General features: G+C 49.9%; 2 protein-coding genes across 2 annotated transcripts; both read right to left on the minus strand.

Annotated features, from left to right (window-relative positions):
• Positions 1–982: 982 nt before the first annotated feature.
• BO95DRAFT_222569 (KilA-N domain-containing protein) lies at positions 983–3,464 on the minus strand. The gene is made up of 4 exons (XM_025581206.1): positions 3,057–3,464; positions 2,793–2,987; positions 2,588–2,720; positions 983–2,519 (listed from the first exon to the last, which is right to left on the minus strand). The coding sequence occupies exons 1-4, from the start codon at positions 3,331–3,333 to the stop codon at positions 1,151–1,153; spliced, it is 1,974 nt and encodes a 657-aa protein (XP_025446652.1). The 5' UTR covers positions 3,334–3,464; the 3' UTR covers positions 983–1,150.
• A 5,332-nt stretch (positions 3,465–8,796) lies between these two features.
• On the minus strand, positions 8,797–9,457 carry BO95DRAFT_222683 (uncharacterized protein). Its single transcript, XM_025581207.1, has 3 exons — positions 9,222–9,457; positions 8,908–9,134; positions 8,797–8,834 (listed from the first exon to the last, which is right to left on the minus strand). The coding sequence occupies exons 1-2, from the start codon at positions 9,356–9,358 to the stop codon at positions 9,011–9,013; spliced, it is 261 nt and encodes an 86-aa protein (XP_025446653.1). The 5' UTR covers positions 9,359–9,457; the 3' UTR covers positions 8,797–8,834; positions 8,908–9,010.
• Between the last annotated feature and the right edge of the window lie 3,121 nt (positions 9,458–12,578).

Below are 12,578 nucleotides of genomic sequence, written 5' to 3' on the forward strand. Positions count from 1 at the left end.
CCTCTCGCTGTATAAGCAGTCGATGGGTCCAGCCAGCGTGACCAGTGCAATGTTTTCACCCACAAGCTGGGTGCAGTAGCTATCTCCGTTCGGGAGAACATCCAGCAGAAGAAGAGACGTCTTCCTTATGAACTTTCCGCCAAACGTGGCAAGCTCCCAGGCATAAATTGCTGCGCCGCCTGCAGCAAGTAGGGTTCTTGCTGCCCCGACCACCGCTTCTCAAGGCCGGGTCACATGTCATTATGTCGTTCACTTGCACATGACCTATTGCCACAGGCCTCTGGGCCCTACGTTGTCGATCGGTCTCTCTCTTACCAAGCTACTCAACTCAACAAGCTATACTCGAACCCCAAGGAACTACAATCAAAGGCTGGAAATGGAAACCCATGGAGTTTTAGATACCCATACATGTAAGATAAAACAAATGCGCAAAACATGAACACCAGGAACCGACTCCAGTCAGCTGGGTCCCTGGAGATGCAGGAATGGAGAGAAAAGACGATGAAAACAAATAAAAAAAGGGCTGGGCCATAAACAGTATAATCCAAAATTCTCGTCATAGGAAATTCGTGACATCATGGTCGTTAAATATAGCCGGTCAGAAACAATGCGCAAACCAACACAATGACCAAAAACCACACACCAGAGCGCTGACCATCCCTATTGTCCCCCGAACCCGCACAGACACAGTCCTCATGATGACTGTTTTTCGCGGCAACCCACCATGCAAGAACCTCATGCGTAAACCTTCCAGACAAAAGACATTAAATGATTGAAAGTTTGGATTTCGACGGAGGCCCACAAATGCATGCATATTCCCCTAGCCTACCGAATCATTACCTGGGCCCAGCCGGGTACAGGTTGTCGCAGCAGACACTCAACAAGCCGAATAAATGCTTCTTCGGTGGTGGCAGTGAGAGACCCCAACAAATGGTGGTGCAAGCTCAGAGCAACCACGCCGAAGAGAAGGTCTATTATAAAGGCGAAGAAAGCGAAACCCCCATAGTACACGCCATTAGAGAGAGAGACCCTTCAAAGAAAACATTTTGTCTTTTCTCCAAAGAAAAGATCGTGCTTTTCGTGATTGAATTTTTCCTTTTTTCTTTCCCTCTTAATTCGCGATTGTGTCTCCCTTCAGGGCCCGCACCGGTCACCGACGACGAGGCATGACACCCCCTGCCTTCATGGGCTGCAATCCAAGAGCAGCACCGCCAACAGGCCCTCCGACAGAGGTCTCGCTAAGCGTCTTACGCCGCTTGCTCTCAAAGTCGGGGCCCCGACTGTCAGGGCGGGCAATTCGGTCCACCTCGTCATCTTCCCTCATCCGCTTGGTGGAACCGATCGAACCATTGAGACAATTTGAATATCCCGAGGTTGGATTGGGGACCGAGTAATTGTCCGAGGTGGCACCGTTGTTAGACGTTCCGCGCGTGTCGCTGACAATGTTGTAGAGACTACTGGCAGCCGCAGGGCGCGGGGGGGTACTGTACCCAGAGCCCCATGGCGGAGGACCACCACTGGTGCGCGGGGTCATTCTTCCGGAGCCGTTCTGCTGTGTAGGAGAGCCAGTGATCTCGGGTGTGAGCTGAGAATGGTCTCCGGTTAGGCTGCCCACAGATGGATTGGTGGTATAGGTGTAGGAACCGCGGCTGGTATTGTAGCCGGAATTGTCATGCTGCACGTATTCCGACTCATGCTCCGCAACCGATTCATTTCCAGCGCTGGTCACATGCCCATTGCTCTGGGTATACCGTTCGGGCTTGACATCAGTCGACTCTCCTTCCGGCTGTGCGCCCGGCGTACGGCTTGAGGGCGGACCCATCTCACTCTTCAGATATGGCTCGCTCTTCAGGTACGGTTCACTCTTCAGGTAAGGGGTAGAGGACATCGTCTGCCCGTAGGGTGCCATGCCACTCGGTTGCGATGCATAGTGAGGGTGAGAGGACGGCGCCGCAGAGTAATAAGGCTTGGAGTCGTAGCCTGGCTGACCCTGAAACGATTGCATTCCTTGCATGTTATTCCCTGGTGGAGTTGTAGCTGGTGTGGTTGGCATCGAGCGGGCGTTGCTCAAAGCCGTGTCAATGGAGAGAGGCTGAGAGTTGGGCACACCTGATGGCATTCCCTGGTTGTTCCAGTCGTATGAGGTGTTGGAGTTGGTAATACCCATGAGACTCGAGGCACTCGCAGGAGGAGTGGGGAAAGTATGAGCCCGGTCAAGCCCCGGCCTTCCACCTTGTTGCGAGGCCACTGTGGGGGGTTGAGCCATGTGCGACGGCACACCAGCTTGCAGAGAATGATGATGATGATGTAAAGTAGGCGGCTGAGGCCCCTGAGACGTACGTGCGGCTGCTTGAGAGCCCTCCATGCGCCGCTGCTGAGACTCTTGCACAACTAGATTAGTTCTGCTTGTGTTTGTCGGGTGATACAACAGTCCCCCAATGTTGTGAACAAACAACGGATACAGCAAGTCTGTAATTTTCTCCTTGTTAGCGAACTCGAGGGCCCGCTCGAAAGGAATCCTATTTCCAAAGATGGTCAGCGTTCACGTAGTGGCTAGAGCCGAGTTTCTAGAGCAAGATTATCGTACCAAACGCCCTTGAGGTGCATGGGGCCAATCTTGACAACATGACGGATCTTTTCGCTTTTCAGAATCCCATCACGACGCCCGCGGGTCATTCCCGCCACATTCAGAAGCTTCGTGCCATTGATCATTGAGTTGTCTGTAGAGCAGGGTTAGCCAAATATGAGGTTCTCTGTATTCGCCAGACCGACTACGATGTGCTCCATCTCACCTTCACGTCGAGCAACACAGACTCCTTTGGCTTCAACCTGATAGCAGAGGCTTCCCTCATCCTCCCACAGTGTGGCGGTCACGCGTGGCTTCGATCCCGGCGGAGCGATCTGGCCGGTGAGATCGTACACGAAGCCCTGCGCAGGGGCGCCGGTTGAATTGCCATAGTTTTGAGTTGCCACCGCATGGCTTGTCACTGCTGGTTCGACGGGATCGGTTAGAGTCTCTGTATGTACGGTCAAAAGGAACCACGAGAATCACTTACCGGGTAGGGGCAGCAATTGAGCCGGGACCTGGCCACTCAGAGATGTCGTTGGGGGCTGGAGGCCAGGCTGGGATGAAGCTACGCCGCCTGGATAGGCATACGGGGCATAGGAGCCGGCCGGCCCATATGTCGTGGATGCTGGCTGCAGAACCGGCGGCTGCTGGTGGTATTGCGGGTAGTGAGCAATGCCCCCAGCGGTGGCAGCATGCGAGGCATAAGGCTGGCCAGATGACAAATGCGAAGAATGAACGTCCATGTATGGTTGCGTCTGGTTCATGCTGCTGATCGGTGCTGGATTCTGATAGTAACTATCGCTAACCTGATTCTGCGCGAGCGAGTACTCTTGGGGTGCAGAGCCGTCCAGCGAAACGCGACCCTGGTTTGCCGCCGTTGTGAGGTCGGTCGAGGATGTCGGCGGGCTTCGAGTATCACTACCCCCGGGCGCGGAACCCGATAGACTGGTACGCGCGCTGGTGTTATTGGACCCCAGGGCGGCGGCGGAGGCGTCGTCGTAGCTCGCCCGATAGGACTGGCCCGAGATGGCCTGCGAGGCCGTAGGGAGACTGAGAGCCGGAAGCTTGTCACCAGACAACAGAGGTCTCTCTGCGGCGTGGTGGTTATACCAAGGGATATCAACAGGACCTCTGGTGTGGACCTGCGAGATCGACGGTAGCTCCAGCTTTTCGGTTGACGGGGGTAACAGTTCTAATAATGGTAGTGAGGAGGTGCGGTGGAACGTCGGACTGTAAGATATGTCCGGCGTACCGAGAAAGTGGAAGAGAAAACGCTTGTCTGTGTTCTCGTTCTAAGCGTTCGTTTTTTTCTTCGATGAATTGATTTCTGAGATCAGTCGGCACTTCGGGCACTGAGCTCGTTCCTGCTTGAACGTGCAATGTATCCGGGGCGAGACTCTCAGGATAAACTTGTGCGGGATCTGCAGTAAATATACACACCGAGTCAAGTGTCAATGCAAGTGGGCAGATGGAATAGCTTTAGCAGGCAATGCAGGACATGCGATAATGTGCAATCGTGGCAGGCTCGTGGGCAGTCGTAACCATAAGACGCTAGAGACCACTGGCGGAGACCAAGGAAATCGCTATGCAGAGACTTTGCGGACAGAAATCTAGATCCGAAGACGTGGGAGGATTTTGATTCTCACAAGCAAGCCCAAGGAAAATAGATAGACAACAAGCGCTTGCGTATGGTTTAGAGGGGAAAACGCTCAGCCGATTCAGAAGGACACAATCATGGGTCTCGTTTCAAGTCGTGATAAGCAAAGCGGAGAGAGAAAACGACGTGACAGTCCAGCATCCAACGTCGAGTGTCTTCGGGGATGCTAGGCACAAAAGAGAAGTTGGTGTGCTGCGACAACGACACGAGGCGAGCAAAGTGGACTAAAATCGAGTCGTAACGGGTCGTAGAAAGTCGTTGCGTGCGGCGGGTGCAATGCTAATGTATGCTGTAGGCTCTAGGTAGAACACGGTCAACAACCGAGCCTGAAGACGCGGGAAAGATGATTGCAAGTTGAAGGTGCAAAAGAAGAAGGGCAAGTGGTAGCAGACAGTAAAGATAGCAAGAACAAGAACATTCAGGTCATCCACATAAGGTCATCAAAGGACAAGAGAGAAGGAGAGAGTTGTCAGATTGGAAGTAGGGGAGGAATTGTAGAAAGTAGCGGCAGAGAGATGGAGGTCCGATGTATGTATAAGAAGGCGCCAAACGGAAGGGATGGCACACTAACGAAGGCGGACAAGGGAGTGCCGAATTGGGTTTTGGGTTGGGGGGGGTGAGGGAGGAGGGTGGGGAGGGAAGAAAGTAGGGAAAAAATAGAAATTTGAACCAAGGAAGCAGATCCAGCAAAAGAAGGATCGGGGAGGAAGGAAGGTGACAGAAGAAGAGGTTAGTGTGAGAGAAGAGTGGTGAAGGGTGAGGATCAGGATAAGGTGAAAGTGCGTAGGTAAAAGGTCAAAGGAGCAAGTGACAATCCAGACAGGATGCGACTAATTCTCTTTTGGGAGAATTTTGGGGACAAAAAATATTATCGCATAAATTCCCAAAAAGGAAAATGAGATCAGAGCAGTCAGAAAAAGAAAATAGTATAGAAAAGGAAGAGGAAATTGAGCAAAGAGGACGAAAAAGGATGAAAAATAACCGCCCAAGTCTGAGACAACCCAGATGTGGGCGATCATGACCGACCCCGAAGGGAGCAGAGAGAGAAGGCGGTGGAGGGGAGATGAATGGAAAAGAAACGAGTAAAGATAAGTTAGGTAGGATGAATAGGTGACTGAACGAAATAAAACGGATGATTGAATGTGTGGATGAATGAATGAATGACTGACTGACTGATTGACTGACTGACTGACTGACTGCAGCGACTAGTGCCGCGGCAGATCATGGACGGAAAGGTGGAGGCTGGGACTCTGAGGTGGAGGAGGAGGGGAGGGGAAGAGGGAAGGAGAGGGAAGAGGGGGGGGGAGGCCGGCCAGCAAACGCAGGCTAAGCCTGATGTTCTCTGCAGCCGCCGGGGGAGGGTTTCTGGACCGCCTATGGACTTCTTCTTAAGTGAAGTGGCCCAAAATGGAAATAACGATGGTTGGGAATCCTATCATGAGGAAGTCGAAAAGAAATCAAGCAAAAAGCAAATTACCAAGGGAGAAGCCAAATAATAAAAGAAAAAATACACCGATCCAGCAAATTGAGTAAAGAAGGAAGATAAGAATAAGACAAGTGACCAGATACAATTCAATGAGTACTTGCAGAAGGAGAACAGAAGAAACTCACCTGACTTGAATTTTGGACTGTTTGAAGCTGATTATGATGGAGATGGTGATGATGCTAAAGTCGAACAGTCAAAGAATGGCGCTGGAAAGGGTGGGGAAAGTCAACCGGTGGTCACAGACGGCTCCCGCCCATCGAAGGCTCTACCATGGTCCAGAGAACAGCCAAATCGGGTCTGGGTGCGGGAAGGTGGGAGGGGGAGACAAAAGAAAAATAGGCGACAGGGAAAAAAAAAAAAAAAAAAAACGAAAAGAGAGAGAGAGAGAAAAGGAAAAAAAAGAAAAAGAACAAAAAAAAAAAAGGTTCAATAGGTAATTGATGAATGACGGTTGAGGATCTTCGGGGCTGACGGGTGCAACCGAAACACCTCGCCCCTACTCCCCCAAGGACAAAAATGATGACAAGATAGGAATGCAAATCAAAGGGATGGATGGATGGATGGTTCTGCCTGAAGCCACCCCCGACCTTCTTAGGTTCTAGAAAGAAGGATAGGGACCGCTAGCTTTCTCAGATCCTCTCCCAGAACTACTACATTCGATCTCTGAAGCTGTTTCGATGCAGGTGGAGCAAGACAGCCCAGTGTCTCTCTGCAGTAGTTCCAGTACCCTCATCGATGGCAGGACCATTCACAACCCCGAGGTGAGGCGGCTGGGCAGCAAGGAACAAGAAACCGCTGCAACAGCCAAAATCCTAACCCAAATCCAAAGACCAATTCAACAGGGCCAAAAAGCAATGAAAAGAAGGGGCGACCAAAAGCCCACCGAAAAGAAGATCAAGAAAAGTCGAGAAAACCAAAAGAGATACACCACATACCGGCACGTGTCTTTGACTCGGGCTCGAGATCGGTTTCTTTCTTGAGACCTGCTGCGCGGGAATGTAAGAGAAGCTGCAAGGCAAGCAGTCGGGTGCGAGATCGAGAAATGTCTCTGACGCGCTTCTGGTCCGGACGTGCTGAGCAACCTCGTTCTTCTTAGTCCGGTTTCTTATGATCCGTCGCAGGCGATCTACTCTCCGGGGGGATTCTCTGTCCCGGTATCGGCTTCTTGCGAGTCACAGGCCCGTTGAGGAAGAGGAGTGGTCGGGGCTGGTGAAAGAAGAGAAAGGAGAGAGGAGAAAGGGCGATTGAAGAGAAGCTGAGTGAGGGACTGGGTGGTGGATCGCTGGGCTGGCTGTCACTATAACTGTCGCCTTCTGATCGGGCAAGAAGAACAATAATAAATCAACATCCGAGGGAAAGGCTCGAAAAAGCGAGAAGCAAGAATTCAATCTAAGGGCAATTTAGGAAATCGGATAAGAGAAATCAGAAGGAACAAGATATTGAGAGGGGGAAAAGTCCTAAAATCAGAAGAGGAAAAAAAGAAGACAAAAAAAGAAAAGAATTCAAATTGAAATAATCAAACTGGAAAAGAGAAACATAACAAGATGAAAATAATATCAACTGAAATAAAAATTGAGTGGAAGAAAATAAAAACGACAGACAGCATTAAAAATAAAATGGAATGAATGCTAGCAGTCAGATGTGGATCCCGCAACTCAAAACGAGCAGCAGGAGAGAAGGAGTGGGATGGATTTTCTGGGACAAGAACCGTGCGTCGTGCGGAAGAGCGGAGAGATACACCGTGGGATCTGCTGCTGCTGCTGCTGCCGCCGCCGCCGCCGCCGGGTGGTGGTGGAAAGTGGTAGGTATAGTGAAGTGGTTAAGTGAGATTAGTGGTGGTAGTGGCGGTGGTGCTGCTGCTGGTGCTACTGCTGCTACTGCTCCTGCGGCGGCGGCGGCTGCTGCTGTTGCGGCTAGTACAGTACGTACTTACCCACTTAGTCTGACTCTCTCACTCACTCTTTTACCCTTTCAACTACCACAGGTACCTAGTATGAAGAGTACCGATCCCAATACCCTTCGTCTTTTTCGCAGGGTCCAGAAATTCCAGCGTCAAGCTCAGACAGCGCAAATGCCGCCAATCCGCCACGAAGCAAGGACCATTCGGCCGGATAAGCTAAACAAGACGCCGGGCAGGAACCACCGTTTGGGCTAGGAAGAGTATGCACCTCGGCTCCAGATTGGCTGCCGACCCAAGGGTGAAGAAAGGGGGAAGCGGCGCCAAATCTCGATGGCGAAAGAGCGGGCGGCAGAGCATGACAAGATCAAATGAAGAAACGTGATGCGCGATCCCAGTACCCATATCGTAGGGACCCAGGACCCTCAGCGGCAAATGGAGCAGAAGGATCAAGAAAAAAGAAAAACAAACCAAACCACAGCAAGCGTGAAGAAACAGAGAGAAGGTATGGAAAAAAGTTGACAGACACATCAGGGAGAGTTCACTTGCTACATACCTGTGATTGTAGCTGTATTGTTGGGATTGATGCTGATGCTTGATAATGGCAACGTCAGGTACCCGATTCGCAGGTGAATCTCAGAGGAGCAGTAGGCTAATAGAGAAATAGTCTACGGAGTAGATAGACAAGACCGCCCGAGCAAGTCTGCAGGGTTCAGCGAGCCACCATTAAGAAACAATTGATTGCGGGTGAAGCAGAAGCCGATCACTTTCATTCATCGATCGCGTTGGGAAAGCACAATGTGAACTCCTAATATTATCTACATCTGCTCCGTACATACATCTAATTACGATTGCAAATGGAAATCAGAATGATCCAGGTAGAGGTTCGAATCTCTCATGCCAATCTCACTCGGGAGACGATGGAGCAAGAGGGGATCACCACTAGATAGTAGACAATAATAAGAGAACAGGGGGTAATGAGGGAGAAAAACTTGATAAACCAAGTCGAATTTCGAGAACAATACTAAGCATAATACTATGACCATCTGTCAAGGAAAGGAAGAAACCCACTAGGAAAAATGGAAAAGGGAAGGGGAAAAAGAAAAAAGGAAAAAGGTGGTGAGACCATGAGAGTGACTTCTGGACTCCGGGCGGTGCGTGAGGGGCCACACGGTGAACTGTTGGGACGGATGGATCGCGCACTGCTGTAAGTCATTCGATCGTCCTGCGCTGCCGGGTTGATGCTTAGACTAGTAATCTAATTGGAGGAGGATACAGTACGGAGGACTGGTACCTACCTAGGTAGTACCTAGTAGCCACTGGGCACGGAGACGGCGAGGATACTTTAGCACGGAGTACTGTACCTAGGTAGTATCTTTAGTAGTTAGATAGTGCTTGTAGCTACAGAGCACAGGCTGGCACTCTTTGCTTCTGCCGGGGGCTTTTCCATGCTCGTTCGTGCCATATTCTTCGACTCGCTATCCTGAGTAGATAATCTCCGAAAGACATTCTACAACAGAGTGTTCTGTAGTTTGATAAGCACAGGACCCCGCATGTATCTCTGAACAACAAATTCAAGAACCTGCCGAGACTAGGCAGCCGAGACCGTTACCGATTGAAAGGCCCACGGAAGCAGGAAAAGAAGAAGCCGCGGCGAGGGCAGCATAGCAGCAGCAGCCGCCAAAAAGAAAATAGAAAAAAGAAATAAGAACCAAGAGAAAAAAACAAAAGAAAAGAAAAGCAAAGCATCGAGGGAAAGAAGGGGAAAAAACAAAAGAAAATGTATTAACAATAACAATATTAATAATGACAGGCGCGTGTTCCAGGTTCGAGCAGTTGTCTCCACGATGGCCGCGGGTCCCACTCAGCGTACCCAAAGTTCAAAGAAAGAATCGACCATGGGTAAGCTCGGCCACGAAGCGGCGAACCAATGGTCAAATCCATGGTCTGGAATGACTGGCAACCTAGGTACGCTGTGATTACTGTAAAAAAGGTACCGTGCTTGACTAGGTGGGTTAGATAGTAACACTACGTGGTGAAAGAGGCAGTAAGCAACTTAAATTCGAGGACGTTGAGAACTATGAGTATGAGCATGCAGTCAATGATAATCATGCTTTTTGTGCTTCGGGCATAGGATCGGTCAGTCGGTTGGCCGGCTGGCCTGCTAGCCTGCTTCACATCCTGCTGTAAGGTATTCTTAATCTCGTCAAGGTTGATCGTGAGAACGCACGAAGCAGTCTGTTGGGTGCATAGAGTGCTGACGGCGGTCGAGATCATCCATAACCAGATAAGTTCTACAACTTGAGAATGCATGTATGACAAAGCCAGAGATGGAGGGAATGAGTGTACCGGTATGGTACTCAGTTTGTACTGCGATCGTACCGGCTGGTAATCGATTGCTTCTTCTGGATACTGAGAACACACATCTGTAGCAAGCTAGCTCACTGCCTCTCATCCCATCATATAGTAAGTACCCTGCGCCAGTGGAGAAAATAGAGAGAGGGGGCGGTGGGCGGGTTTATTTGCGCAACTCAGCGCCTAGGGGTAAAGTCGCTTTCTCTCCAGTCTTTTTCCCCCTTCCCCCTTCCATTTTGCCCAAAAGACCATTTTCTTAATGTGAGTAATATAGAACTAGCAGGGATCCATCCGCTCTAGTGAGATGGTCTACAGGGAATGCCAGTCATTGCCAGTTATCGTCAGTCGAAAGAACAATAGAATGGGAGGGGGGGGGGTTTCCATTAGATGGATGCAAGATTTGCGCACTCTAAACGGTGCAGTGGATCGTCCCAGCATGTAAAGCAGCGGGAAGCGGTTCGACACAGACCACCCCCAAAACTATCGGAAGCGACAAAGCTTTGAAGATCTTACCCTACCCTAGAACCAAACCTATCTCTTAGCCATCATCCACGAACGACAACGGTCAGCGGGAGAATACAGAGTCACCCACCCGAAAGAAAGGAAGGGAGGAATGGCGGTGACTTGAGCAGCATGAGGAGAAAAAAAAGAAGAAGAAAAGGAAACAATAATCATATCGGTCGAAAATGGAAAGTCGTGGATAAGAAGCTTTTACAAGGGATGAGATACGACATATAACTAATGCCTGGAGCAGCTCAACCACAATTGCCTTACCCTGCACGGCTGCTCTAGTTCTTCTCAACTGATCGTTGACGCGGCGCATCCTAGATGGGTAATGGAAAATGTGCTTTCACTCTCCTCATTGTACTTTACGGCACAGGATCACATTGTTTTATTCCGAAGCATGCCGTGGGCGCTCATTTGCATTATTACACTAACTTAGCTACTAGTAGTATTGTACTTCTCCGACGCCGATGAGCCGAATGCTGGGATTCTTCTCGGTCGCAAATGGTCTACCAGCTGATGACATAACAGGAATAGTGAATATGACAATAGGTATTATGATTATGATGGGACCGATCACAAAGATGGTCCGGAGGACTCTTTAGTTTCTATTCAATCTCAATCAGAATGAATCATCAGACTCCAACTTCAGATCTTTTCATTTGCTTGGAATTCAGGAAGTCTTCCGCGACAAGGCTAGAGAGCGCCAGTCCAAGCAATAGCCTGACTAGCCAAGTGGAGCCAGCCTTCTTGGACTGGCACTGGGCTCTTTTCCCCCCCCCCCCCCCTCCTCTCTCTGTCTTCGCGTTCCTTACCTAGTTGTAATCCATCACCACCGTAAATTGCAATTACTCTTCCCTTCTCAACTCCTTCATCATCTGTCTTCCCCTTTCGTAAGATGTGAAGCGGATGGAGGATCCATTATTCAGGTCTGTGTGCACCCTACTATCATCAGCTAGCTAGACTTGGCTCATGATGATGTGGGGGGGGGTTGGATGCGATACTTAATGGTTTTATCAAAATTATGATTTTTATTATGGTTACCATTATGATTATTATCATAATTTCTACTCCGTATTATCACCATTATTACCGTCATCGTCATCGTTGTTAACAACTCCAAGCTGTTGGGGGCGATCTGGAGGTGGGCCCCGCCTGGAACACGGCCCCTTTCGCAGGTGGGGATGACAAGTCATCCAAATCAACCAGTCTTCTGTGACTGATCATGGCGGAAGATAGGAAATCGGAAACGAGGCAAGTCGGTGGAGGACGATGACGAGAGTCAAATTAAATAGATCCGACGTATTTTGAGGTAGGGACGCGGACGAGCAAGAGAGCGACAACGAGGGGGTGAGAGGCGATCACGAGTCAAGGGATTATTGGATTTGGAAAAAAGGTGAGCTTGATGGGCCAAGAGAGAGGGGCTAAAGGAATGATAATTTGTTCAATTAATTGATTTCACCCCGGTGCTACTCTGACCGAAGAAGTATACAGGGCTATCTATTCGAGGTACTCCAGACTCTAAGGTACCTAGTAGATAGTTAACTCATACCGTACCTAGTACCAGTTACTACCCTACCCAGTGGTTCGTTCCTATCAGTAGTCCCTATCTAGGTTAGTAGTCAACTAGACAGACACACGGTAGGTAGCTACGGACACTGTTCCCAGCCAGATAAACTCATTTTTCCAACGCAGTCCAGAGTAGAATATACTGCAAGCAAGCGAGGCGATCCCTGGGTTACACAGCGCAACAGAAGAAATCGACCAGGATAGGGCCGGATTGGCAGGGATACATGCAGATGGCAGACCAAACCACTGGACCAGAGTGCACCACGCAGGCAGAAGTGGCGTGCAAGCAACAGTCGATCAGGTCTGTGTTCTTCGATTTTTCCCTCCCACCCCATCATCCTTCAAGAGCACTATCCATATTCTGAATTGGTCGGTCGGGGATGAGCCCTGTCAGTTTGTCAGTCTGTCAGTCTGTCATCCAGTCCATTAACTACTAACAACCTTACTGTTTTAGGTTAATCAACAGCGGAGTAAACACCAGTTGTTGATTCTCACCTCGTTGCGGATTCTTAGTCACCTTTTTCCCGGCCGACTGTGAATA

This window comes from Aspergillus brunneoviolaceus (genome assembly GCF_003184695.1).
Source record: "Aspergillus brunneoviolaceus CBS 621.78 unplaced genomic scaffold BO95scaffold_6, whole genome shotgun sequence".
Lineage (NCBI taxonomy): Eukaryota > Fungi > Ascomycota > Eurotiomycetes > Eurotiales > Aspergillaceae > Aspergillus > Aspergillus brunneoviolaceus.

Coding starts and splice junctions, on each gene's coding strand:
- BO95DRAFT_222683 (XM_025581207.1), bottom strand. CDS start 9,358: ATGCTTTGCTTTTCTTTTCTTTTGTTTTTTTCTCTTGGTTCTTATTTC. Junction 9,135..9,221: donor TTCCGTGGGCCTTTCAATCG/GTAACGGTCTCG, acceptor ATCAAACTACAG/AACACTCTGTTGTAGAATGT.
- BO95DRAFT_222569 (XM_025581206.1), bottom strand. CDS start 3,333: ATGAACCAGACGCAACCATACATGGACGTTCATTCTTCGCATTTGTCA. Junction 2,988..3,056: donor TCAATTGCTGCCCCTACCCG/GTAAGTGATTCT, acceptor TCGAACCAGCAG/TGACAAGCCATGCGGTGGCA. Junction 2,721..2,792: donor CTGTGTTGCTCGACGTGAAG/GTGAGATGGAGC, acceptor CCTGCTCTACAG/ACAACTCAATGATCAATGGC.